The 26,976-nt window shown below is 40.1% G+C and overlaps 1 protein-coding gene across 4 annotated transcripts in view; it reads left to right on the top strand.

Annotated features, from left to right (window-relative positions):
* The window catches only part of TENM2 (teneurin transmembrane protein 2), a 1,072,759-nt gene that overhangs the window by 454,332 nt on the left and 591,451 nt on the right, over positions 1-26,976 (top strand). Inside the window, exon 4 of one of the 4 annotated variants that reach the window (XM_012560116.1) lies at positions 7,392-7,410. The exons of the other annotated variants lie outside the window; for them this stretch is intronic. Within the exon in view, the coding sequence (XP_012415570.1) occupies positions 7,392-7,410 (19 nt within the window). The remainder of the gene's footprint in view (positions 1-7,391; positions 7,411-26,976) is intronic. 4 annotated transcript variants of the gene reach the window in all.

Below are 26,976 nucleotides of genomic sequence, written 5' to 3'. Positions count from 1 at the left end.
ATAATTCTAAATATAATATAGATTATATATATATAATTCTAGCTAGATACTGTTGCCCACTGTAGGTTCTGAGTGTAGTGTAAACTAACATTCTCTCTCTCTCATTTATATGGGAGATTAACAAGGAATGTAAGGTGTAAAAAAAATGCTAGCAACAAACTGAGACTTTGTCTTTAATGTAATCAGATAGGTTGATGGAATATTGAAAACAAAGTAATTGTGGTGAGAATGTTCTGGAGACCCAGTGTTGTTAAAAATCCACTTTATATTTGTAACATCTAACATAATTTGGTGGATGGCCATTGCCTCACACTTTGGGACACACAGGAAAAAATGGCTTTTAATATCCGTTCTCACTCATGCACTTGTGATAATCCATTCTCCTGCACCTTCGGCTACCTTAAATTCACTGCCGTAGAGTCCTATAGGACAGAGTAGAACTGCCCCATAGGGTTTCCAAGGCTGTGATCTTTACAGAAGCAGACTGCCACAGCCTTCTCCTGTGGAGCAGCTGGTGGGTTGGAACCACCGACCTTTAGGTTAGCAGTTGAGCGCTTTAACCACTGTACCACCAGGGCTCTTTTCACCCACCATAAAAAAAAAAGCCAAAGCCATTGCCATCAAGTCTATTCTGACTGCTAGTGACCCTATAGGCCAAGGTAGAGCTGCCCCATAGAGTTTCCAAGGAGGCGCCTGATGGATTTGAACTGCTGACCTTTTGGTTAGCAGCTGTAGTTCTTAACGGCTACACCACCAGGGTTTCTGTTTTCACCTATTTTCGTCATCCTTATTTCTCCTCATCCTTCCAGTTGCAAACTGTGTAAAGACCATCATTCCTCTGGCTATAGAAATCATCTGTCTGGAACTTTACTCACAAGTGGGAAAATAAGACGTAGAACAAACAAGAATAATTCCCTTTTTGCTCTTCTGGGAAGGTTCCAGTGAAGAAAGTAGACAGAATCAGAGAGGCAGGGTAAGCCTGAGACAAATTGCATTGTGTCTTCTAACAGTGACATTTTATTCAGTTAAGATCAGTTTAAAGTGAATAGGTGTGAATAGAAATGGGGCTAAGCACATGGACCAAGAGTTGTCCTTGATGTTCTGTCTTTCCAATTCCATGGTGCCAGCCCTCCTCATACCACCACCCCCCTAAAATAAAAAATAACCCTTTACTACATTTTACCTCATCATATTTTAGAGAGTGCATGAACATTTCAACCAGAGAGAATTCGGTTCAAATACCAATTCTCCCCAGATCAGGGAAGAGATATCTTGGCTCCCTTGTGATGGGAGAACTCAGAGCTGGCCTTGTGATTTGGGGGGCGAGGGTGGAGGAAGGGTGAGCCCCACAGTCAGAGAGATAAGAGGCCAGAAAAAGAGGCCAAGGGCATCCCAGTGCTGATTCTAGACTGGTCATTCCTGACCCATTGCCTTTGCTGCAAGTGTGTGATATTAAACGATCTGTCCTAATAACTATGGATATGAAATCAGAAACTAGCTGTATAGTTAAGTCTCGGCTATTGATTTTTTAGCACCATTTGGGTAAGAGGGGGACCTCCTTTTGCACCCTCTGCCTTGCTACAGGATCCCTGGTGGCGCAGTGGTTAAGCATTCCGCTACTAACCAAAAGGCTGGCAGTTCCAATCCACCAGCCGCTCCTTGGAAATCCTATGGGGCAGTTCTACTATAGGGTCGCTATGAGTTGGAATCGACTCGACGGCAATAGGTTGGGTCTTGCTACAAAATCCCCACCTCCCTGATTTATTGCTTGGCACACCTCCCTCCGTGCCTTTCCTCTTTACCATCCTGTACTTCCACAGTCTGAAATTGTTTTATTAATGCATCTGTTTGCTTGCTTACTGCCAATCTCCCCTCACAAGATTGCAAACTTTTCATGACATACTTATTCAGCCCCGTTCACAGCTCATTCTGTGACTAGTGGTTGGCACATAGTATTATGTCTCTCTCTCTATATATATATATGTATATATGTGTAAATATGTATATATGTACATGTATATGTATGTATATGAAGCCCTGGTGGTGCAGTGGTTAAGAGCTTGGCTGCTAACCAGAAGGTCGGCTGTTCAAATCCACCAGCCACTCCTTGGAAACTCTAGGTATGTATATATTTATTTATTGAAAAGGTGAGTGAATTGGCCTGAGGCAATTGTCCCCATTCACTCAACTTAGTGAATTAGTTCCTAATTCTAGCTGTACACTACCATCACCCAGGACTTTGTTTGAAACACACTTTCCACATCATCACCCCTGGATCGTCTGATTCAGTTTGTCTTGCTTGAAATTTAGGAATCTGTATTTTTGATTAACATCTTAGGTGATTTGGACACAGCCAGACCTTGGACTGATATGTGGGAATTACTCCCATGGGGAATATTACTGAAGACAGAACATCATTGTCAGCATCCCCTAAAATGTTTTCCATATTACAGGCAATTAATTAAATATATTTCCATAATTTTAAAACTGTATACCTCAAAGGCCTTAGCCAGTTCATGTATGTGCTTCCAGCAGAAGCAATTGTCTTCACTCATACTCTGCAATAAGATAGGGAGACCAGCTGCCCAGTCAGGTGCCTCCTTCCCAAGAAAAAGACAGATTGGTTAGATTAACAAATAAAGTGGTGCATCGCTGAGAGGTTGCCCAAATGGCCTTTGGTCTCTTTTCTAGAATGGCATCAATACACTGTAGCATTGTGGCAGATGGACGGCAGTTTTGCATACACACTTGTGCTGGGAATGCGGCCATTGTGGGTTCTTCCACTGGTCCCCCAAAGGGCTGCCTGATTGGCTTGAGTAGTTCAAGTTGGCAATATTAAGTAGAAATTGAGAGCACGAGCTTTAGAGTCATGCAACCTTGGGTCTGACTGCCAAAGCTGCCACTGATTAAAGTGTAATGTGGGATATATTAGGTGGCCTTTCTGAGCCCCAGATTTTTCATCTGTAATCAGGGATAATACTGTCTACCTCATGGATTTGTGTGGAGCTTTTAGTACAGCATGTCTGGCATTTTGTATATACAGTGCTCAGTACATGCAAATATCATATCCTCTGGGAAGACTGGCTCATACCATTCCATTGCTAGATCTTGCCTGATAAAGTCTCCAGACATCTAGGAAATCCGGTCCCCATTGGTCAAGAGAGGGATTGGGTAACAGTATTTGGTTGGCCATGAAAAAAGAGAGAATAATTGAACTTCAACATATTAAAAAATCCTCCCTCCAAATTTCATTTGACAAATATTCTCACTAGCTGGAATTCTAATAAATGAAGTTTTATGGAGTTAGATAATTTCCTAGAAAGATGAACTGAGTTTTCAGAAGAAAGTTGGGCTTGAGTCAATTTGGGGCTTAATTCAGAGTACTCAAAATTAATTTTCTAAGGCATAATCTCAATGCGTAAACTGAAGAGTTGTTACTGGATGATTGGGTAACTGTCATATGCCAACAACTGATGTTCCACCCTTGACTGTCCTTTTAAGAAATTTCTAGGCAATAAAATAGTTGATTAATGCATGGATGATTAAGGTGTGGGTGGGAGTGGGGGGACCTGAGATGGGTGGTGGAAGAAATATTGTTTGGATGTCTCTATACCCAGTAGCAAAACCAGTATGTCAATAGACTTGAATACCAGGTTTGATTTTTATATCAGAGTACATTCAGTATCATGTCCAATATACTTTAGCAGAGCTATCATCACCATAAACGAATAAGTCCATGCAAAGAAAAGGGAGGATCACAGTTTTGGGTAGCAATAAGTCAGCTCCTGCTCTGCAGTAAAGACGTGTTAACCATTAAGATAAAGGGTGTGGTAACGAACTGTGTATGAGTGTTTCCCAAAAGTTTAGCTAAGGATAGAACTCAAGGAAAAACCTGAATCCAAACCCACTGATACCGAGTTGATTCCGACTCATAGCGACTCCACAGGACAGAGTAGAACTGCCCCGTAGGGTTTCCAAGGAACAGCTGGTGTACAAGCTCTTAACCACTGTGCCACCAGGGCTCCGAAACTCAAGGAAGCCCAGTACAATATCTTTTAATTAAAAATAATAATAGTAAGTTAAATCACAGAAAGAAAACAGACTCATTTGATGAGTGAACTTTTTACAATTCCATTTATTTTCGATTTTTAGACAGACACCAGACGCCTCAAGTTGAGTTTTTAGTATTACCAAAGACACACAAAAACCATTAGCTTTACGAATCAACATCTTACTAGGTTTCCTGTATTCACTCCACCTCCTCTGCAGTTGGCCAACCCAGTTTCTGGTGTTAAATGAGCCCATTTAACATCTGTGGGCAACAGGTAACACAGTAGGAGAGCTCTTGTTCCCAACTGTGGCTGTGGCAGAGTATTGGAATCACCTGGAGAGTTTTACCCGGCCCCTTCATGCTGGTTTACTTGGTCTGCTGTGGCACCTGGGAAACAGGCTTTTAAAAGCCCTGCAGGGGATTCACATACACAGCCAGGTTTCAGAACCACAGCACAGGAGAGAAGAGTATCCCTTTCCCCAGAACCAGCCAGAAGTGACTCAGCTGTATTTTCTGGGCCTGCCTTTGACAAATTAGTCACAAATTATGCCCCTGACTGCTTTTACATAACAATTAACAGTCTTGTTTTCATGGGGGATGCCTTCATGATGAGCTTCTCCAGTCTGTCATTTCCTCGCTTTGCTTCCTTAGTATGTTGAGTTTTAAATGAGCTTAGTGGCTGAAGTCTTGTTGGTTCAGACTGAGCCTGCTAATCATTTCTCTCCTTCCTCTCCTTTTGAGAATTGGACCCTAGCTCTTAATCTCTGGGTGTGCATGAATAGTTCTCATTAGCTGTGGTAAGTGTGTTAAGTGAAACTAACTATAGAAGCTCAGTGAAACTGGACCATGTAATCACACTGTTTATTAGAAGAGATTTTAATGTTTACGTGCAGGGGAAAAGAAATGTCATCACAAGTAGATAAATAGCCTTTCCTTGTATCTTGGGTTGCTACAAGCAGGAGCAAACAGCTACCAAATTACTTTTGTTGACTTTCCAGGCTTGAGCTGTATACATAAGAGCTAGAAATTTGGCTGTGTTTTATGTATTACTGTACAATATTCTTCTATTTTCACTTTTGATATCGTCATTTCCTAGAAGGATAAACCCTCCTCTGAAGCTTTATTTCTTTGTTGTGGAATCAAGAACCCCAGTCTTTAGCTATGCTCATTCACAGAGCAGAATTTTCCAGAATACGGGAGCTCCATATATACCACAGGTGGTACAAAAGATGATTTTAGGTTGAACACCTGAAGTAGCATTAAATAACTATGGAGCATATAACGAGAGAGTGGCAAACTTCTGTCAAGGATCAGATAGTAAATATCTTAGGTTTTGTGGGCCATATGGTCTGTCTCTGCTAGTCAACTCTGCCATTGTGGCGTGGAAGCAGCCAGAGGCAATACAAGCAGCCATAGGTAATACAGAAGTGATGGATGTGGCTCCAAACAAAACTTTATTTATGGACACTGTAATTGGAATTCCATGGAATTTTTACATGTTATGAAATATTCTTCTTTTTATTTTTTCCCAAACATTTAAGAATGTAACAATTATTCTTAATTCTTTATAAAAACACCCGGGCCAGATTTGACCCAACAGTTTGTAGTTTGCCAACTCCTTCTGACAGGGAAGGTCAGTTTGATGCTAGACTTGAATGCCTCTCTAAAACTTAAGAATTTCCCTTTTTAACCAAAGCTTAGAGACCTCAGGTTTGTCTCTGTAGCAGCCAAGAATATTTAACTAGAATTGAACTGCATTATGTTGAATTCCTCAAATTTTATTTTTAAAGTTACCTTCTATTTATGGCTAGTTAAATGGATTTTCCATTTTGAACAGAGATTAAAAAAAGAAGTTATGATCTGATTTGCCAAAAAATGTTAATAATAACCTCAATGATACATGGATATGGTAAAGGTCATCAAACTGGCAACTGAAGAGTTAGAATTTGGGAAATTTCTGTGTAAATTTGATTATCCATGACTGTTTCTTCTTGGGAGAAATTCCTATGGTTATGAAAAAATAGCTTACTGATATGTTTCACTATAGCTCGTGACATTTAAAAAAAAACGAATAGCCACAATTAAACACACAAATCCCCCATCCACCTACTCACATCAGAGTCAGCTGAAGTATTAAAACCAACGTAAAATAAGGTTAAAATCTGACATGACTCTTGAAATACTTAGAGTAAGGATAGTTTAATTGCCTCTCAATCATCTGTAGATGAATACGATATATTCTCACTTAGTTTGCTACCACAACCTTTATCTTAATGGTTAACACTTTTTCACTGTAGATCAGGAGCTGACTTATTCATTGTTACCCAGAATTGTGACCCACCCGCCTTTTCTTTGTATGCAGGTACTCAGTAAATGTTTGAGCAAATCAACACAAATAGGAAAACAGGTGGTGAAAGGGTTTCAAGATTTCTTTCAAAAGAGAGTTTGCTATAATCTTTAAACTAAAATGATGAGTTGCTCTTGATTGCAAATTTTTTCCATTAGTGAAATGGCCTTGCTTATACTCAGCACCATATTTTCTCCTTTGGGCCAGCTTTCTAAGTGGTCTTCCAGGTTCTCCACTTGCTGCCTCCCTGGGCCCTTCCCTCACTTTCCACATCCTCCCCCTCCATTCTCGCCTCAAACCAAAAAAACAAACCCATTGCCTTCTAGTCGATTCTGACTCATAGTGACCCTATAGGATAGAGTAGAACTGCCCCCTACGGCTTCCAAGGAGCAGCTGGTGGATTCGAACTGCCAACCTGTTGGTTAACAGCCAAGTTCTTAGCTACTGCACCACTAGGGCTCCTATAGCAGAAGATAGTCTTAAGTATTTAAGATGTTTTAAAACAGAGATGGCAAGTATGTCATACTCTTCAAATCAAAACGTATTGTTGTAGGTGCTACAAAGTTGGTTCCAGCTCATAGTGACCTATGTGCAAAAGAATAAAACAATGCCCGCTCCTATGCCATCGTCACAATCGTTGTTATGTTTTAGCCCATTGTCGCAGCCACTGTGTCAATCCACCTCATTGAGGGTCCTCCTCTTTTTCTCTGATCCTCTACTTTACCAAGCATGATATCCTTCTCCAGGGACTGGTCCCTCCTAATAACACGTCCAAAGTACGTGAGATGAAGTCTCACCATCCTTGCTTCCAAGGATCACTCTGGCTATACTTCCAAGACAGACTTGTTAATTTTTCTAGCAGTCTATGATATATTCAATATTCTTTGCCAACACCATAATTCAAAGACATCAATCCTTCCTGGATCTTTTTTATTCATTTTCCAGCTTTCACATGCATGTGAGGCTGATTGAAAATACCCTGGCTTGGGTCAGTCACACCTTAGTCCTCAAAGTGACATCTTTGCTTTTCAACACTTTAAAGAGGTCTTTTGCAGCAGATTTTCCCAGTGCAATCTGTCGTTTGATTTCTTGACTGCAACTTCCATGGGCATTGATTGTGGACGCAAGTAAAATGAAATCCTTGACAACTTCAATATTTTCTCCATTTATCATGAAGTTGCTTATTGGTTCAGTTGTGACGATTTTTGTTTTCTTTATGTTGAGGTATAATGTATACTGAAGGCTGTAGTCTTTGATCTTCATCAGTAAGTGCTTCAAGTTCTCTTCACTTTCAGCAAGCAAGGTTGTGTCATCTGCATATTGCAGGTTATTAATGAGTCTTCCTCCAATCCTCATGCTGTGTTCTTCTTCATAAGTCCAGTTTCTTGGATTATTTGCTCAGCATACAGATTGAATAAGTAGGTGGAAGGATACAACCATGACTCACACCTTTCCTGGTTTTAAACCATGCAGTATCCCCTTGTTCTGTTCAAGCTGCTGCCTCTTGGTCTATGTACAGGTTCTGCATGAGCACAATTAAGTGTTCTGAAATTCCCATTCTTTGCAATGTTATCCATAATTTGTTATGATCTACACAGTTGAAAGCCTTTGCATAGTCAATAAAACACAGGTAAACATCTTTCTGTATTCTCTGCTTTCAGCCAAGATCCATCTGACGTCAGCAATGGTATCCCTCTTTCCACATCCTCTTCTGAATTTGGCTTGAATTTCTGTCTGTTCCCTGTCAATGTGCTGCTACAACCATTTGAAAATTATCTTTAGCAAAATTTTACTTATGTGTGCTATTAATGATATTCAATAATGTTTGAATTCTGTTGGATTGTCTTACTTTGGAATGGGCACATATACGGACCTCTTCCAGTCAATTGGCCAGGTAGCTGTCTTCCAAATTTCTTGACATACAGAAGTGAGTGATTCCAGCATCGCATCTATTTGTTGAAACATCTCAACTGGTATGTGGTAAATTCCTAGAGCCTTGTTTTTCACCAATGTCATTAGTGAAGCTTGGACTTCTTCCTTCAGTATCATCGATTCTTGATCATATGCTATCTCTTGAACTGTTTGAATGTTGACCATTTCTTTTTGGTACGGTGACTTGTGTATGCCTTCTATCTTCTTTTGATGTTTCCTACATCTTTCAATATTTTGCCCATACAATCCTTCAATATTGAAACTCAAGGCTTGAATTTTTTTCTTCAGTTCTTTCAGCTTGAGAAATGCCAAGCATGTTCTTCCCTTTTGGTTTTCTAACTCTAGGTCTTTGCACATTTCATTATAATACTTTATTTGTCTTCTCCAGCCCTTCCCCCCCTTTGAAATCTTCTCTTCAGCTCTTTTACTTCATCATTTCTTCCATTTGCCTTAGCTGCTCTACATTTCAAGAGGAAGTTTCAGAATCTCTTCTGACATCTGTTTTGGTCTTTTCTTTCTTTCCTGTCTTTTTAACTACCTTTTGCTTTCTTTGTGTATGTCCTTTAACTCATCCCACAGCTCATCTGGTCTTCCGTCATTAGTGTCCAATACGTCAAATCTATTCTTGAGATGATCTCTAAATTCAGGTGGGATAAACTCAAGATCCTACTTTGGCTCTCATAGGCTTGTTTCAGTTTTCTTCAGCTTCAACACGAACTCGCATATGAGCAATTGATGGTCTGTTCTGCAGTGAATGCTGACCTTGTTCTGACTGATGCTATCGAGCTTCTCCATCATGTCTTTCTACAGATGTAGTCATTTTGATTCCTGTATATTCCATCTGGTGAGGTCCACGTGTATAGTCTCCATACACCATTTATGTTGTTAAAAAAATGTATTTGCAATGAATAAGTCATTGATGTTGCAGATTTTTATCATGTGATCTCCAGGTTTGTTTTTATCACCAAGGCCATATTTTTCAAGTACCAGTCCTTCTTTGTTTCCAAGTTTCACATTTCAATCACCAGTAGTTATCAATGCATCTTGAGTACATGTTTGATCAATTTCAGACTGCAGAAGTTGATAAAGTCTTCAATTTCTTCATCTTTGGCATTAGTGGCTTCTGCATGTTATGGATTGAATTAAGTCCCCCCAAAAAATGTGTGTCAACTCAGCTAGGCCATGATTCCCAGTATTCTGTGGCTGTCGACCATTTTGTGATCTGATGTGGTTATTCTAAGTGTTGTAAATCCTAACCTGCATGATGCTAATGAGGCAGGATTAGTAGCAGTTATGTTAATGAGACAGGATTCAGTCTACAGAATTAGGTTATATCTTGAGTCAATCTCTTTGGAAATATATAAGAGAGAGTAGAGCAGAGATGAGAGGGACTTCATACCACCAAGAAAGTAGTGCTGGGAGCAGAGTGCATCCTTTGGACCCGGGGTCCCTGTGCTGAGAAGCTCCTAGACCAGAGGAAGATTGAAGACACAGACCTTCCCACAGAGCAACAGAGAGAGAAAGCCTTCCCCTGGAGCTGGTGCCCTGTATTCGGACCTCTAGCCTCCTAGACTGTGAGAGAATAAACTTCTGCTTGTTAAACCCATCCACTTGTGGTATTTCTTTTGTAGCAGCACTAGGTAACTAAGACAGTACGTAAATTTGAATAATATTAACTGGTCTTCCTTGTAGGGGTATGAATATTATCACTGACAGTGTTATACTTCAGGATAGATGTTGAAATTTTCTTTTTGACAATGAATGTGATGCCATTCCTCTTCAATTTGTCATTCCCAATATAGTAGACCGTATGATAATGTGGTTCAAAATGGCCAATACCAGTCCATTTCAGCTTACTAATACCTAGAATGTTGATCTTTATGCGTTCTGTTTCATTTTTGACAATTTCTAATTTTCCTAGATTCATACTTCGTACTTCCCACATTCCGATTATAAATGGCTGTGTACAGCTGTTTCTTCTCATTTTGAGTCATGCCACATCAGCAAATGAAGGTCCTGAAAGCTTGACTCCATCCATGTCATTAAGGTCGACTCTGCTTTGAGGAGGCAGCTCTTCCTCAGTCGTATTTTGAGTGCCTTCCAACCTGAGGGGCTCATCTTATGGCACTATATCAGACAATGTTCCGCTGCTATTCATAAGGTTTTCACTGGCCAATATTTTCAGAAGTAGATAGCCAGGTCCTTCTTTCTAGTCTGTCTTAGTCTGGCAGCTCTGCTGAAACTTGTCTACCATGGGTTACCCTGCTGGTATTTGATATACTGGTGGCATAGCTTCCAGCATCACAGCAGTACACAAACCACCACAGTACAACAAACTGACAAGACTAGTGGTGGAATCAAAACATAGGAGGCAAATAGGTCATGTTCTTTAAATCAAAACATAGGAGGATTGATGGTAGCTCAATACACTGGAATACTGTACCGAATAGGATTCTGAGGCCTCATCCGAGCTCAGTAAAAAGAACAGCTTGATCCATCAGAAAAATGTGCTGTGAGCATGGGGTATGTTCATGTGAGTATGGTCACAGGTTTAACATCCAAACTCCAAAGGGAGAAGTTAAACGAGAAAAATTCAAACAAAAATTCTGCTTATTAAAAAACAACAACGACAAAAACAATAGTTGCCATTGAGTTGATTCAGGCACATAACAACCCCATGTGTGTCAAACTAAAATCTGCTGTATAGAGTTTCCAAAGGCTGATTTTTCGGAAATAGATCACCAGACCTTTCTTCTGAGGCTCTGCTGGATGGACTCAAACCTCCAAACTTTTGGTTAGCAACTGATTGTGTTAACTGTTTGCACCACCCAGGGACTCCCTGTGTATTTTACAAACATTTAAATCAGATAATCATGTGTGTGAAGAGACCTCTTTACACATCTCCAAGTCTAATTGCCTCACTTTATAGATGAAGCAGCTGAGGTTTGCAAAATAAGTATGCTGAACAGATCTCCACAGTAGCAAAGATAGAGCTAGAATAATGCCTTGTTGATTATCTTTCTAAGAATTCGGAGCTCTGCTGAGTTCATTGGGTAACATTGCTGTGGCGTGGCTTGCAGCTTACACGGCTCCTTATTCTGCCATCCCTCTGCCAGTGTCCGAGAGATGCAAACTACCAGTGAGTAATAATGTAGCAGTGATTTGTTGAGTACCAACTAAGAGCTGGACTTGTGCTAAACACTTTGCTATGCAGTATCTTCCCCATCTACCCCAACAGTACTATGTAATAAAAATTATTATCCTCAATATACCAATGAGAAAACCAAGGCGTGAGAGATTAATAAACTTGCAAAAATCATACAGTGAGAAATGGAGAGAGCTGGAAATTGACCCAGTATGGCTCCAGAACCCATCTCTGTAAATGCAATATTATATTGGGGTTTGGGGAAATCTTTATATGGCATCTTTGAGGATATCCTAAGTTCCTGAGACCTCTTCACAGACATGGTATACCCTAGAAACACACTGAAGTTTGCAAAGACAGATTGTACCTTTGAAAAGATAGAACAGAACTAAAGAGTGCTTGACTCAGAAAAGTTACAAAATCTTATTGCTCCCTTGATAAGAAAATCACATGGAATGTGGTATATAGTACTTTTCTTAAGTCTTTTTAAAAATGGAATGTGAAGATAGAGACCATAAATGATATACATTAAGGTAGAAATAAAAAAGGAAGTAGCATTCACTGGGGGCTTGCTATGTGCTAGGGGCTCAGCCAGGAGTTTTACAAACATACCGTTTACCAGTCGTTGTTGAGTTGAATCTGACTCATGGTGGCCCCATGTGTGTCTAAGTAGAACTGTGCTCCAAAGTGTTTTCAATGGCTAATTTTTTGGAAATAGATCACCAAGCCTGTCTTCCAAGACGCCTCTGGGTGGATTCAGCCTCCAACCTTTCAGGTAGCAGCTGAGTGCACTTTTGGCAGCTCCCAAGAATTCCTTTAACATAATCACATTGAATCCCACCACCCAGGGCAGCCCCACCACATTCAGGTTTTCACTGCACAAATCCAGAAGTTTCCATTTAAATAAACTATGATATGCATGGCACCACTTGGTGTGGTGCGGTGCAATGGCCCTGTTTACGAGGTTGTTAATATTATCCTACTTATTGTTAAGAACCTTGAAGTTTAGCAGTTCAAAGGCTTTACGTGGTTAGGAAGGGGCAGAGCTGGAATTTGAACCCAGAGCATCGTACCACAGAGCTCTCGCTCCTCATTGCTGTTGCTATACTAATAATACCCCTCTACGTATCCTCCATCAAGGACAGAGAAGCAGACTGATTAAATCAGTATGGTATGGCCCTCCTTGCCCAAGTTATATGAAATCAGTCTTTATAGAAAGCACAAAGCCAAGCCATTAATCATTTGGTACTATTAGCAATACATTGTGGATATCACAATTCAGACTATTTTTAGGGGATATGTTTTAAAAGCAAAATAAACAGCTTCAATTTGAATACACATCGATTCTATATTCAGTACCATTATCCTTCCTGTTAGTCTAGTGTGCACTGGAAAAATAAAAATGTTGCTTGGAAATAGTACTTGGTTCAGCCCCAGTACACACAGTTGTTCTCTGCCTTTAAAAAAAAAGCTAGCAAGATTTTGGGAAACTCCAAGGAGGACAATATGTGAATAAATTTTAGTTTCAAAAGAACAGCAGGAATTATTCAGGTAAAAATATTTATGTTAATATGATCGAGCTGCTACATTTTTTCATTGTGACCGCTAGCACTTTCTAAACAACAGCTGCTAAAGAAATGTACGCAAGAAATGTGGTAGGCCTAAGTAAAATGTAATTTGTGTATTCTAGCTATTACAGTTTTTTTTGATCATTGCATTTCCATGCAACTCTTGCAGGATGTGGGGTTTTTGCATAAGTTGCAAATTCACAGTTAAATGAGGCACCATTTTGACTTGGCTAAACCTGTATAAACATGAAGTTATGGATACGCGGAATTAGTTTGAAAGGTAGCCCCACATAATGGCACCATTATAACCATGATGTCTTTTGAAATCAGTTTCAGATTACTCTGCATGGAATTAACCTCGGGTAGCAGTTACTCTGAGTTCTTGGGTGGCACAAACTGTTAAGTACTTTACTTCCTACCAAAAGGTTGAGGTTTGGATCCACTCAGAGAGGCTTTGGAAGACAGTCCTGGCTATTGGCTTCCGAAAGGTCACAGCCTGAAAACCCTTGGGAGTGTGGTGCTACTCTCGCACACATGGCTCACCATGAGCTGGAATCGAGTAGAAGGCTACTGGTTTGGTTTTGGTTTAGCAATTACTCCTTCACACGCTGTGTATCTTCTAAAGTTTCAATGAGTAAAGGGAAAACAACATAGATTCCTGTCACGTAATGCTTGAGACCATTGGTTTTGTCCATTTACATTCAGCGTAATTATTGATAGGGATGAGTTTAGTGCTGTCATTTTGATGTATTTTTTTCTGTGTTGTTGACAGTTTCTTTGTTCCACTTAATTTTCTGTGCTGAGTCACTTTTCTTGATGTATTTTCATCTTTTTCATTGTTGTTGATTTTGTATTTGCTGAGTCTTTATGTTTTTCTAGTTTTTTAGTTTGATGTGTAGGATTGTTAGTTTCCTTTGTGGTTACCTTAATATCTACCCCTATTTTTCTATGTTTAAACTAATCTTTTATTTTTTTATATCACCTTGACTCCCTCTCCATACGGAAGATCTGTGACTATGTTTTTTTAGTCCTTCTTTTTTGTTTTAATTGTTGTCATCTTTTACATATTGACATCTCTGTTTTCCTATTTTCAGTGTTTTAGCTTTGATTTATTTTTGTGACTCTCCTATCTGGGTTGATATCTGGTTGCTCTGTCCTGTGTTCTAGTCTTGGGTTGTTACCTAATGTTATTGATTTTCTAACTGAAGAACTCCTTTTAGTATCTCTGCAATTTTGGTTTGGTTTTTGCAAATTCCCTAAACATTTGTTTATCTGGAAATGCCCTAATTTCACCATCATATTTGAGAGACAGTTTTGCTGGATATATAAGTCTTGGCTGGCAGTTTTTTTTCTTTCGAGGCTTTATATATGTCATCCCATTGCCTTCTTGCCTGCATGGTTTCTGCTGAGTAGTCTGAGCTTGGTCTTTTGACTCTCCTTTGTAGATGACTTTTCGTTTTTCCCTAGCTGCTCTTAAAATTCTGCATCTTTGGTTTTGGCAAGTTTGATTATAATATGTCTTTGTGACTTTCTTTTGGGATCTCCTTTGTGTGGGGTTTGATGAGCATCTTGGATAGATATCATCTCATCTTTCATGATATCAGGAAAGTTTCCTACCAACGAATCTTCAACAATTCTCTCTGTATTTTCTGTTATCCCCCCCGTTCTGGTACTCCAATCACTTGTCGGTTATTCCTCTTGGTAGAATCCCACATAACTCTTAGGGTTTCTTCAGTTTTTTAAATTCTTTTATCTGATTTTTCCTCAAATAAGTTGATGTCAAGTACTTTATCTTCAATCTCACTAATTCTGACTTCCATTGCCTCAATTCTGCTCCTATGACTTTCTATTGAGTTGTCTAATTCTGAAATTTTATTGTTAATCTTCTGGATTTCTGTTTGCTGTTTCTCTATGGATTCTTGCAGCCTGTTAAATTTGTCATTATGCTCTTCTATAATCTTCTTAAGTTCCTCTATTGCTTTGTGTGTTCCTTGGCTTTTTCTGCATTTTGAATAATCTCTTTCCTGATCTCTTGAAGAGTTCTGTATATTAATCTTTTGTATTCTACCTCCGGTAATTCCAAGAAGTTCTCTTCCTCCAGAAGATTTCTTGATTCTTTGTTTTGAGAGCTTGCTGAAGCCATCATGGTCTGCCTCTTTAAGTGATTTGATATTGAGTGTTGTCTCCAAGCCATCAATAAGTTATTACATTTATTTATTTTATGTTTGCTTACTGTGTCCTAGCTTCTTGTTTTGTTTTGATATGCCCAAATAGGCTGCTCATGTGAGCTAGTTTGATTATTGGCACCTTTGAAGCTCTAACATCCTGTCACCAGGTGGTTAGATCTGTTACTAGGTATGTGAGCCCAGGAGTCCGTTTACTTTTCTGGTATGGATTCAGCTCAGGTGTCCAGGTAGTCGGTTACCAAGTGTGTGGTGCAGGCTCTCACCTGCAGTCCTAGACTGGCAGAGGTGATCGGAGTAGGCACAGGTATCTGGCTGCAGTGGGGGATCACATGCTGAGCAAGGCAGGGGGCTGATGGCTGCCCCTAAGTGTCTGGGAGGAAAGCATGTCCCTGTTCCTTAGAGTGTGTAGGTGGGTGAGTTTTGCAGCCAGACTGTGGGTATCCAATGCTGTTGACTGTAAGGACTGGGAGTCGCCACTTATTCTTGGACCCCTGTTGCAGGTGGCTAGGTGGTTTGGGTGGAGCCACTTGTCCCCAGGTCCCTTATATGGGTAGGTGAGGACTCTGCTTAATGGCAGAGCAGTGTCAAATGTCTCGAACCTGCCACTCCACCATATAGCTGATACAGTTGAAATTAGGCTTCGGGTATATAACCTGTTGTATTGTGCTAATGAGTGCCTAAGCTGTTGAAATGGACCCACACAGGTCTATGCAAGGGTGAAATGCATTCAAAGTCCATGGACCCCTTATGCCTGTGCCTAGGCAAAGAAGCTGTGCTTGCCTTGAGTTCCCGTCTTAAGGAAGCTGGCAGATTATTTTTTCCCTCTTTGTTTATTTGTTGCCTCTCCAAGGCCAGGAGATTGGCTCAGGGCACTTGACAGGTCCTACTTCCACCCCAGGGGACGTGGCAATCACTGAAGCCAGCCCAGAACCTGGTGTAGAGTGGGAAGGAGGCAGGTAAATGGGAGACAGTTTCTTCCCAAACAGGGTGTTTTTTGATCTGCGCAGTGGGTTAGACACGTGTACTTTTGCCAATTGAGCACCGCTTTTCACTGGTTCTGGAGGCTTGAGTAGACGCTCTGCTGCTTGGTCTCTCCCGATGTGGAAAGTGCGTCCTGAGTGCCACTGCTTGCCTCACCATGCACGCCAGCCAATCCTGCCTGCAGGGCGCCAGTTCCCGCCAGGTCAGATCTGGCAACTCCTTGCTGCTTCCGAACTGTCTCTCCCTCCCCTTGCCACTCAGTCCTATTCCTCAACTTTGCCTTTGATGTTCAGGGCTGTGAGATTGTTGTATATAATTGATTCACTTATTTTTTCGGGTCTTTGTTGTAAGAGAGACCACACGAAGCGTCTGACTACTCCGCCATCTTGGCCCCGCCTCAAGACCATTGGCTTTAGAATCAAAGAGACTTTGGTTTTGTTCCTCAGTAACTGCACATGAGAACTTGAGCAAGTGAGTCACTGAAACTCTGGTCTGGTACCTCCTTTGTAAAATCAGAATGATAATAAGGTCTCCACCTCACAGATAGTTAGAGGATTCACCAAATCCATACATGTACAAAATGTTTGACAAAGTACTTGATTATTATTATTTTTTTATTATTCTCTGCCCTGCACTGGTAGAAGATCTTAATATACTTATTTGTATATACATATTTGTGTTTTTTTAATGATAGTTGCTAACTTTATTTACTGTTATTTATGTGTATCTGGTAATAAACTTGAGCTACACTAAAAGTAAATTTTTTTAAAAGTTATTTTCCATTAGTCCCTTCTAGAGAATATTTGTTTTGGCAAATAGAGGTATATCCTGCTTTAATCACACAACTAGGCTTATTAAATTCAAGAAATTTTCACACCGTTTTGAACATTGCAACAGTTATAGAAAACTCTAAAGTGTGTTCCCTGTCTTTGAAGGGATCTGGAGAGGATTATTGGCATCTTTTATGCAGAAGAGGAATCACCCAGAAATACCAATGAAAGGTTTAATACACATATAATAACGATGTGACGTGCTGATTTAACTATTTAATAAGCATCCAATTAACTCAGCCCAGTTACACAAATCAAATAAATACCGTCTGAGCCTCCATACGTGGGTGACTAAATCCCATCCATGAGGTAATGAAGGGTAGAGTTGTGGTGCTAGCAGCTTGGGCTTCAATATTGTATCTTTCCTTGAGAAAGTTTTACTTTCCTGGTCTTTCCATATCTCTTTATTGTCCATCTCTGCCTTGTCGAAATACTTATTTATACATTGGTGTTTGAGTTTGGGTCTTTCTTCTCTCTATGGGGCTATGTCCCTCATGGAATTCCACTTTGTTTTAATGAAGAAAGGGCTAAGTTAGCCACGCTGTGAATCCTTTACATTATAAATGTGTCCCCCCCACCCCCACCAAGAACAGCTTTTACTATCTTCTTCAAGATTTTGCTTACAGGCACTCTGTCTCTCTCTCACTCTCATCCTTGCTCTAGTTCTAGCTCTGTTTCTGTCTTGTTCCTGTTTTCTCTCTGGTATGCATGAACAAGCACAGGCATACACACACGCACACACACACACATACACACAAACACACACCATGCATACCTTCTAGCCTTCCTTCTCATAGCGTCATTTCATATGCCTCAATTTCCTTGGCTACAATTTGTCCAGAAATGTCCAATCAAAAGCCATATACATAATATACGCTAAGTGACACCTACAGTAATTGGTATGCAGCATTAAAAAGGCAACTTTAAGTCCTTATTTAAGTAATAAATGAATTGAGCATGATTCTTATTTATTCAACAAAGAGGAAATATCACAGGATTACTTCACATCATTTAGAAAAAGTTGGTTTTATTTTTCTTTTTTTTCAGATAGGTATAGTAGAACCTAACTAGTATTATATTGAGTTGGTACTAGTCCTCAAGAAGTTTATCGTTTCATTGACGTATTAATTTTAGGAAAATTGAGTCAAAAACTTTGGTCTTGTGTGATGTAGGAAATAGTTTTCTCCTAGCTAGTATGGGAGAGTGAAAAAAGGTATATGTTCTTCTCCATCAAGAGCTTGTGTTTTGTTGTTTTGTTTTGCTTGTTTGTTTACTTGTTTGTCTGTGTTATTCCCTCATCCCAATCCCTTCTTTTAGCCTGAAGATGGGATGGAAGGAATAGAGAAGAAAGAAGGAATGAACTGCTTGGAAACTAAGAGAAGGAGTCCCTTGAGGCTGCATAGAATTCCTGGGCTGTCCTGTATTTCTCCCCCTTAGAGAACTTTATCGTGGAAATTGGCTTGGGAGCTAGACTATCTTGGGTTAACTTTCTTGAAGCCCCTATTTCCTCAACTGAGTGTAACCATGGTGTGAGCTACCCAGCTGGAAAGTGCATCTTCCCCATTTTCCTTCATGGACTCATCCTACCAGTCTTTTCTGCAGCCTGGCCCCCTTTTTTTTACAGATGATTTTTATTCACTACTACAGATAATTTCTCTGGTTGCAATCTTAGCCCTCAATTTATATTTTAACTTTGGCAATTTTGGGGGGAGCTGTAACCTATGCACACCTTACCCAGTGGGAGGCATCCCTACAAACTAATTATTTTAACACAAAGCGTATGATACAAAGATGAGTACTTTAGGTGAAATCATTACGTGACTTTGTGGAAGAAAGTAAATGCCTCTGATAAAAAAAAGAATATTCCACCCTCACCCCATACTATAATTAGAAAGAGTTAAATACCAATATGAGGCAATGCATGACTGAGTACAGAAACACCACTGATGAGAGGGAGAGGGCAGTGCAGGCCAAAAAATCGAGGAAAATGAAGGCTTTGAATAAGAATTGGATATAGTGACTTTGAATTGAGTAACCTAGTGTGGGTTAACTGGTTTTGCTTCTTGCTGCTGTGTTGTTAGAGTTGACAGAATTGGCCCTTTCAACTTGAGTACTTTAACTTTTTGTGCACTAACTTCAGGCTATGATTCTTGATGTTGAAAGCAATATGGTGTCTCTCAACTTTTGTCTAGGATGCCAAGGAGTGGCACCTCAGGGGTAAGAATAGGGCATTTGTTAGATCTAGAGCGGGCTGAGTGCAATGAAGATAGATGGAGCTGGAGTGTATTGATTCTTTATTTGAGACAATTCTGTGGCATGCATTATTAACCGTGCAGTTTGCATAGTTTGAAGTTTGGTAAAAGTCACTCTCAAGAAGCCAGATGATGTTTTGAGCTTGCAGAAACAACTGAGGAAGACATACTCTTTGCCTACTGTGGCTAACCTGAGCTTTTTGTGAATAGAAATGTGCAAAGTGATAGAAGACTTGGATTTTTTTTTTTTACACTAAATGTTTAAAGGAAAAATTTTGTCCCTGTACTAACATTTCTAGCAAATATGGTTACCATGTTCCTATTACATGTGAGTGGGCATCTGCTGAGCTCAAACTTGGTGATCATTTAATGCCAGTCTAAAACCAGCTAACAAATATTTGAATGAAACAATAATTATTAAGATCTTGACTTTTTATAACTGTAAATCTGAAAAATGCAGAATAATTGGTAGAAATCTGGGTTGTTCAGGGGTGGAACTTCAAAATGCGTTCCTTATTTAAGTGTACCTTTGGCCCTCTTATTGGCATCCTGCTTATTATTTGTCTGCCACTGTAATTCCTTTTTGAATATGGAGCTAGAAGGGGATGAACAGTAATACTTTGTTATTTACTGGCTGGGGTGGGGAGGGGAAGTATGGACTATCTTAACACTCAATTAGAGTTAATTCATCCTGTCAGGGCCATCCTCCAAGAGCTTCCACTGCTCACAGCTTAGCAATGACTTAGACTTGAAGGAAAAAGCCATGTAATGCAGAGAGCTGTTATTAAAAATATACCAGTAATATGGCATGCACTGTATATGATAAACTTCTAGAAATTCTAGAGCCCCAGGCCTGAACCCTGCCTAAAACCCTGGGCAGTCTCGCTGCTGTATTCCCTCAGGCCTTGGTGTCAGGTCCTGAACCAGACTGAAGCTGGGTACGAGCATCAGAGAATTGCGCTTTCGGTGGACTGTTGCTGCCATTCTTTCAGGAAGGCTCTTTAAGTAGCTCTGATTAGTAGAAATTCCCCTTTATTTCAAAAAGTGGTATCCAGAGACAGCTCGAAAGTCAGAATATTAACTACAGTTTACCAGAATGAAAAGGAATGAGTGGGGTGGTGTTCAGTTTTCTGGTCCAACAATTTGTCTGCTCAATGAATATGATCAGGTCTTTATCTTGCTGACTTGATACGTTTCAGTTTGGTAATGCTGAGTTACACTCTAGGGTTGGAACAAATAGATTTTATCTCAGATTATGACTCCTATTGATTGGTTGTGGCTGTCTAAGATGTTGATTTGAGAAGATGATGATGTCGTGATAAAATAAGAGTTGTCACAATTAAAGAGCATTTTCTGCTGTGGGAAGGAAGGTGATAGAAATAGACAATATAATTATATACACAATAATATATAGAGTATATTATTGAATAAAAATATATTTAAATATTAAATAAAATATAATAATGTAATATATAAAATGTATTATTTATGTATAAATATATGACATCTAAATAAACATAAAACATATAGTATGTCTGTTGTATATTACTAGAATAGTAATACATGCAACTTTAATTTTGAGAAGGTCATTGAAAGGGAGAAATGGCATCCTATATGCGGCAGATGGAGCCCTGGTGGTGAAGTGGTTAAGAGCTGCGGCTGCTAACCAAAAGGTCAGCAGTTCGAATCCACCCAGCCGCTCCCTGGAAACACTATGGGGCAGTTTTACTCTGTCTTATAGGATTGCTATGAGTCAAAATTGACTCAATGGCAACGGGTTTTTTTTGTTTGTTTATGTGGCAGACGCTGACTAGTTGTTCACCAGACCATCCTGCCTTTTCCTTTTGGGCAGACAGCTGAACTATGTTTTAGCCTTTCTTGAAGTAAGGCCATGTTACTTAGTTCTGGCCAATGAAATACATGTGCAGGAATGGCAATCATCACTTCCATTCCTGGAAAGTAAATCTTTCCACACCCGATCCTCCATTCCCTTCCATCATGCATTAGCAGAGTGAATGCAAAGGACTCAGGTCAGAGGACCTAGAGAAGAATGGAGTCACAGAAGAAGCCTAAGTCCCTGAATGACCCTGTGGATCAGAGGCCTCTGCTCAGCCCACCCGCCTTTGCATGCCAACGTGCAGTGTACTACAGTTAACAAGAGATATACTTTTATTGTGTGACTCTACAGAATTGGTGTTGTTTGCCTATTTTGACTAATTCTATATATGAACTCTTTTTTATAAAATGTGAAGCAGGGTGGTAGTTGCAGTGAGTGTAGATTGTAAGAAAGGAAAAGACATGGTTTCTCTAACCATACAAATTCTATACACTGAAGTTTGCTAAGAAGCCTCGCCAGAGTATTCTCTTTTATTAAATGGACAAGGCTAGTGCCTTCCTCCCCTCTTCATAAATCAGGCTTATGCCTTGAACTGTCTATCCAGCACAATCCTCCCTGATAATGATAGTGTCAACATCTGAATCTAAGGGTAGCCACTGAAACTACAAGTGAGCTCTGGAGAAATCTCAGGGTGAGCAGGAAGGGGACACCTCTCCCCCCTCGCCCTCCCAGTCTTGTGCATCCTTGAGTCGGTCTCCTGCTTTGTAGTTTCCGTCTCTTCCCACCTGGGTTCACTGTGTGGCCTTCTCTTATCCCCAGGTTATTTGATCTTCTACTCTCATTTTCTCACCAGCACTTTCCTATTTCATTTTTATAGAATTTATCTTTCCCTTCCTAAGTGTAATTTTTTGTATCTGTCTTATTTGAATTTCATTTCATGTAATCCCTCCAGTGCATCCAGGCCAATTTGGATTCCAAGCATGTTGTCTGTTCTCTGACAGCTGGGTATTCACTGTAGAGTACAAATATATACTTAACTCCAATGTCCACAACACTTATAAATAGGAGAGTAAAAACTAGAATGAAAGTCAGGAGAGGAGATAGTAGCTGTCCAAGAGGATAGTCCAACTGGTTCTTGTTCTTGCAATGGAGGAAGTTAGAGCAAATGGAAAACTTATATTTAGGACATGCTCTCTCTGTCTCATCCTTTGTCTCTGCATTTCTTCCTTAGTCTCCTCTCTCTGTAGACCCACTTCCCTTGCCCTGCAGTCCACATGGCAGAACACCACAAAGTCTCTTCCTACTCACTCTGTTCAAGAAATTGGCTGTGACTTTTAGAAGCAGGACAAAATATTTGAGAGGGAGAGAGATAAAGAAAGAGAGAGAAGAGACTGACTTCTATTGCCAGCTTGAGTCAAGTGTCCACATCTGGTCCAATCAACTCTAGCAGAGAGCAAAGTTACAGGATAAAAATGAGACTGACAGAATCCCAACCCTGTGGGTAAGTTAAAGAGAATCCCTCTGAACCAGGGACAACACCCAAAAGGTCGGCTAAAGAGGTGAAAGTGAATGTTAGAGGGGCCCAGAGAGATAGGTGAAAGAAGAAAGAGAAAGAATAGGGACAAACTGATGACTGGTTAACTCCTTTTGAACCTGCAATTCACCAGTAATAAGCCCTCTGTGAGATTAATCTTGTTACTAACATATTTAGTTGAGTTCTGTTCAACAGTCATTGAATACTTACTGTTTGCCAGGCATGATGTCAGGTACTAAAGTAGCCCTTGTACTCAAGTAGCTTTCAGTCTACTGGGTAAGACAGACGCATAAATAGATAAGTTACACTCTTGTACATAGTGGCCATGGGGTCCAGGGACCACTTACCTATCCTGGGAAAGGAGAATGAGAGGAAGTCTTGCCGAAGGAGCAGATGTTTGAGCTGGCTCTGAAAGGTAGAAATGGAGTAGCCTGATGAAGGACAGGTTAGCAGGGCAGAAGGGGTAACTTGGGTGAAGGCATGACAATGAGAAATAGTATGGTGTGTTCCAGGAAGGGTCAGCCCAGACTTGCTGCAGCATAAATTAGCAGGTGAGGAGAGGAAAGCAGTAGAGAGGGAGGAAAGGGCAGATTTTAAAGAGCCTTGTTGGCCAGCTTAATAAATCCAGACATCAGCCTAAGGACATTGGGAACCATTGAAAGGTTTTAAACAGGAGTGATAACAGTCAAACTTGTGTTTTATATAGATCTCAGTGGACGAAATGCAGAAAATGTAAGAAGACAAGCTAGGAGATAGGGCGACTAGTCAAGCACTTATTGCAGTAGTCTTGGGAAAAGCTGATGGACATCTACACTAAAATAGAAGCAATAATAATATCTTGTTGGTGTTAGCTGTCATTGAGTAGGTTCTGACTCATGGTAACCCTATGTAAAACAGAACCAAACATTGCCCCATCCTGCACCATGTTCATAATCTTTGTTATATGAGTCTGTTGTTGCTGCCACTAGTGGACTCATTTTCTAGTACTATATCAGACAGTATTCTATCGTGATCCATAAGATTTTTATTGGCTAATTTTCTGAAGTAGATTGCCAAGCCTTTCTTCCTATTCTGTCTTAGTCTGGATGTTCTGCTGAAACCTGTCCACCATGAGTGACCCTGCTCATATTTGAAATACTTGTGGCATAGCTTCCAGCATCATAGAAATATGCTAGTCACCATAGTAGGACAAATTGATAGATGGATGGTAGATTCTGACTCATAGGGACCCTATGAGACAGAGTAGAACTGCCCCATAGGGTTTCCAAGGAGCAGCTGGTGGATTCAAACTGCTGACCTTTTGATTAGCAGCTGAGCTCTTAACCACTGTGCTACTAGGGCTCCCAATTATTCATAAAATTCAATAAACAGGTATTAACGTTTCTTATGTGTCATGCACTGTGCTAGATATTTTATATGAACCGTCTTATTTAGTACTCAGAAAAATCCAATGAAGTCAGACACTGGTATTGCAGATGAGAAAACTAAGGCTCAGAGAGATTAATTATGTGGCCAAAGATCTCATAACCAATAACTGGCAAAGGAAGCATTCAAAGTAAGTCAGTCTGACAACAAACCTTAAATAATCAACCACCAGGCCAGTTGTAGTCCCTGGGCGGAGCACACGGTTAAGCGCTCAACTACCAAATGAAAGGTTGGCAGTTCGAACCCACCCAGAGGCACCTTGGAAGACAGGTCTAGCAATCTGCTTCTGAAAGGTCATGGTCTTGAAAACCCTGTGGAGCGGTTCTACTCTGCACACTTGGGTCACCATGAATCTGAATCGACTCCACAGCAGCTAACAACAACAATATGCCAATAGTAATATTAGAAATGTTAGGTTAGAACTGTTGTTTAGGTGGTAATATTAGCCAGACAAGGAGCCCTGATGGCACATTGTTAAGCACTTGGCTGCTAACTAAAGGTAAGTGGTTCAAACCCACCAGCCACTCCTCAGTAGAAAGATGTGGCAGTCTGCTTCTGTAAAGATTACAGCCTTGGAAACCCTACCGGGCAGTTCTACTCTGTCCTAATAGGGTCACTATAAGTTGGAATCGACTCAATGGCAATGCGTTTGTTTTGATTTGGTTTTAGGGAATTGACCATTTTCAGGGAATAAGAGTGAAGAAAGCACCTAGGATAACTATCAGGTGTTGAGCCTGTGTGTCTGGGATAATGGATGCAGAAGAAATGAGTGTTATCCGAACCCGAAATGAGTCTTTGACATTCACTCCAATTGAAATGCACCACCTATAAAAACCAGCGATTTAGCAACCTCACTGTCTCAACCCTCGACCCTTCCATATTCTATGAGCAGTCAATCTCTTCATCCTTCTTGGCTTTCGTTCCTTTTCCCAACCTGGACCCGTCGGCCAATGTTTTCAGCTGTCTACTTTATAATTCCTTTAGTCTCTTTGTCCCTTTGACCTTTCTCCATACGCACCTTGCCAATAACGTTCCTTGGATCAGATCCGCTGCCATTTGTCTGTGCTAGCTCCCAGGAAACCCTGCAATGGTATTTGTAAAACTCAGCTGGGCCCTCAGTGTTTTCCCTTGCCTTTGTCCTTTTCCTTTTCTTCCATCAGCTTCCCCCTCCAGTTTTGCACCACAGTAGTCTCTTTAGACCCAAGCCAGCCACTGGTTCTTTGTAGGATGAAGTTGCCACTGACTTAGGATATCAAGCTCAGGCAAGTTGAGACCTCTCAACTTCGCTTCCCCCACCTCCACGTTCCTTTCTATTCTTACCCAGTCTTCATTTTTTCACTCCTATTGCAGAAAAAGAGGTGTTTCTCCTCTTGCCAGCGACTGAGCCTTGGTATGTCAATTCTGTGCAAACTATTTTGCAATGAGATATTTAAATTTTATTCCTGGAGCAAATTCAGTTAAAGTGTTTTTGTTTTTTAATTATCATCATCATTATTAAAAATAGTATTGTCTTTGCTGGTAAAGCTTTCATCAATCTATGTTGTTGTTAGGTGCTGTCGAGTCAGTTTTGACTCAAAGTTGGCCCCACGTAACAGTAGAACTGCCCCCATAGGGTCTGCTAGGCTGTAATCTTTATGGAAGCAGAGCCACAAGTCTTTCTCCAGCAGAGTTGCTGGGGGGATTTGAACCACAAACGTTTTGGTTAGCAGTCGAGTGCCTAACCGTCACACCACCAGGGCTCCTTAAACTATGGGTGGGGCTAAACTTTCCTCATCCTTACCCTGAATAAGGATGAAGTAGGTTAAACTCCAATCAAGTAGGCCATAATTTAGCCCCCACATATTGCTTAGCTTCTGTCTCTAAGTCTTAGCCAGTGATTTACTGGATAAAAAATAAATTTAATGAGTCAAGCAAAAGTCATTAATATCTCAAAAACTAGGTCCTTTAACATGTATCATATTAACAAATTTTAAAATGCTATCAATTGTAAGAGATTTTTGAAGAAGAGCATTTCGGGGAAAATTAAAAGTACAAATACAAATTCCATTTTCAGAAATATGAATGTGAAAATTTAAAAAAAAAAATCTTATAATTAAGACAATACAGAAAGTTTTCCCCCTAGAATTAGGCTTCTCTTTATCTCATACTTGTAGCTAAATCTAACTCGTCTAGGTTATGCAATTCCTATTTGTGCCACAAACCTCTCTGTTAAAAGTTTTGCTTTATTTTTGGGTTATATGGGGAAGAAATACCGGAGATTCACAGTATACACATCTCTCTCTTAGTTTAGGCACTGGTTTTGTGACGCCTTTGCTCAATGATCTTATTTGGAAATATAAACATAGCTTTAGTAAAGGTTGAAACACGAAAGAGAAAGAAAAGCCCAAAACTGAGAAGGTTTTTTTGAATTTGGAATAAAACATGAACTAGACACGGGCAAATTAGAACACATTTTTCAATGTTCTACCCCAGTAGGAGTTTAGCGGAAAAAACTACTTACTTGCTCTAAAATGACAGAATATTTCTTTCAGCAAAGACCCATATGTGTTAGTGTGTGCGTATCTCCCGTATTAAATGATAAAATCACTCTAGCTCTGGATTTTAGTGTCTTCCTGCTGGAAGCATCAGATTGTACAAATCAAGCTGAAGACACAGTCTAGACAAAAGTATTTCCCTGCCTGGGCTGGTCGGCTCACAGTTTGTGCTGCTGTCTGTGTATATGTATATTTTTTTAATGGCACTTTGGAAATGACACCACAGTGCTTCTATTTTTCAGCAAGCGTGCCAACTCCTGATCTATGTTTATTAAAATGCACTAAACTCCCTGAGCCTCTGCCATGTTTTCTACCCTCCTATGAAGCTTCTGTTTTTCCCCTCTTCTAAAATAC

This window comes from Trichechus manatus, unplaced genomic scaffold, assembly GCF_000243295.1.
Source record: "Trichechus manatus latirostris isolate Lorelei unplaced genomic scaffold, TriManLat1.0 scaffold00011, whole genome shotgun sequence".
NCBI lineage: Eukaryota > Metazoa > Chordata > Mammalia > Sirenia > Trichechidae > Trichechus > Trichechus manatus.
The sequence above is the reverse complement of the archived record's forward strand: the minus strand, read 5'-3'. Positions and strand labels throughout refer to the sequence as shown.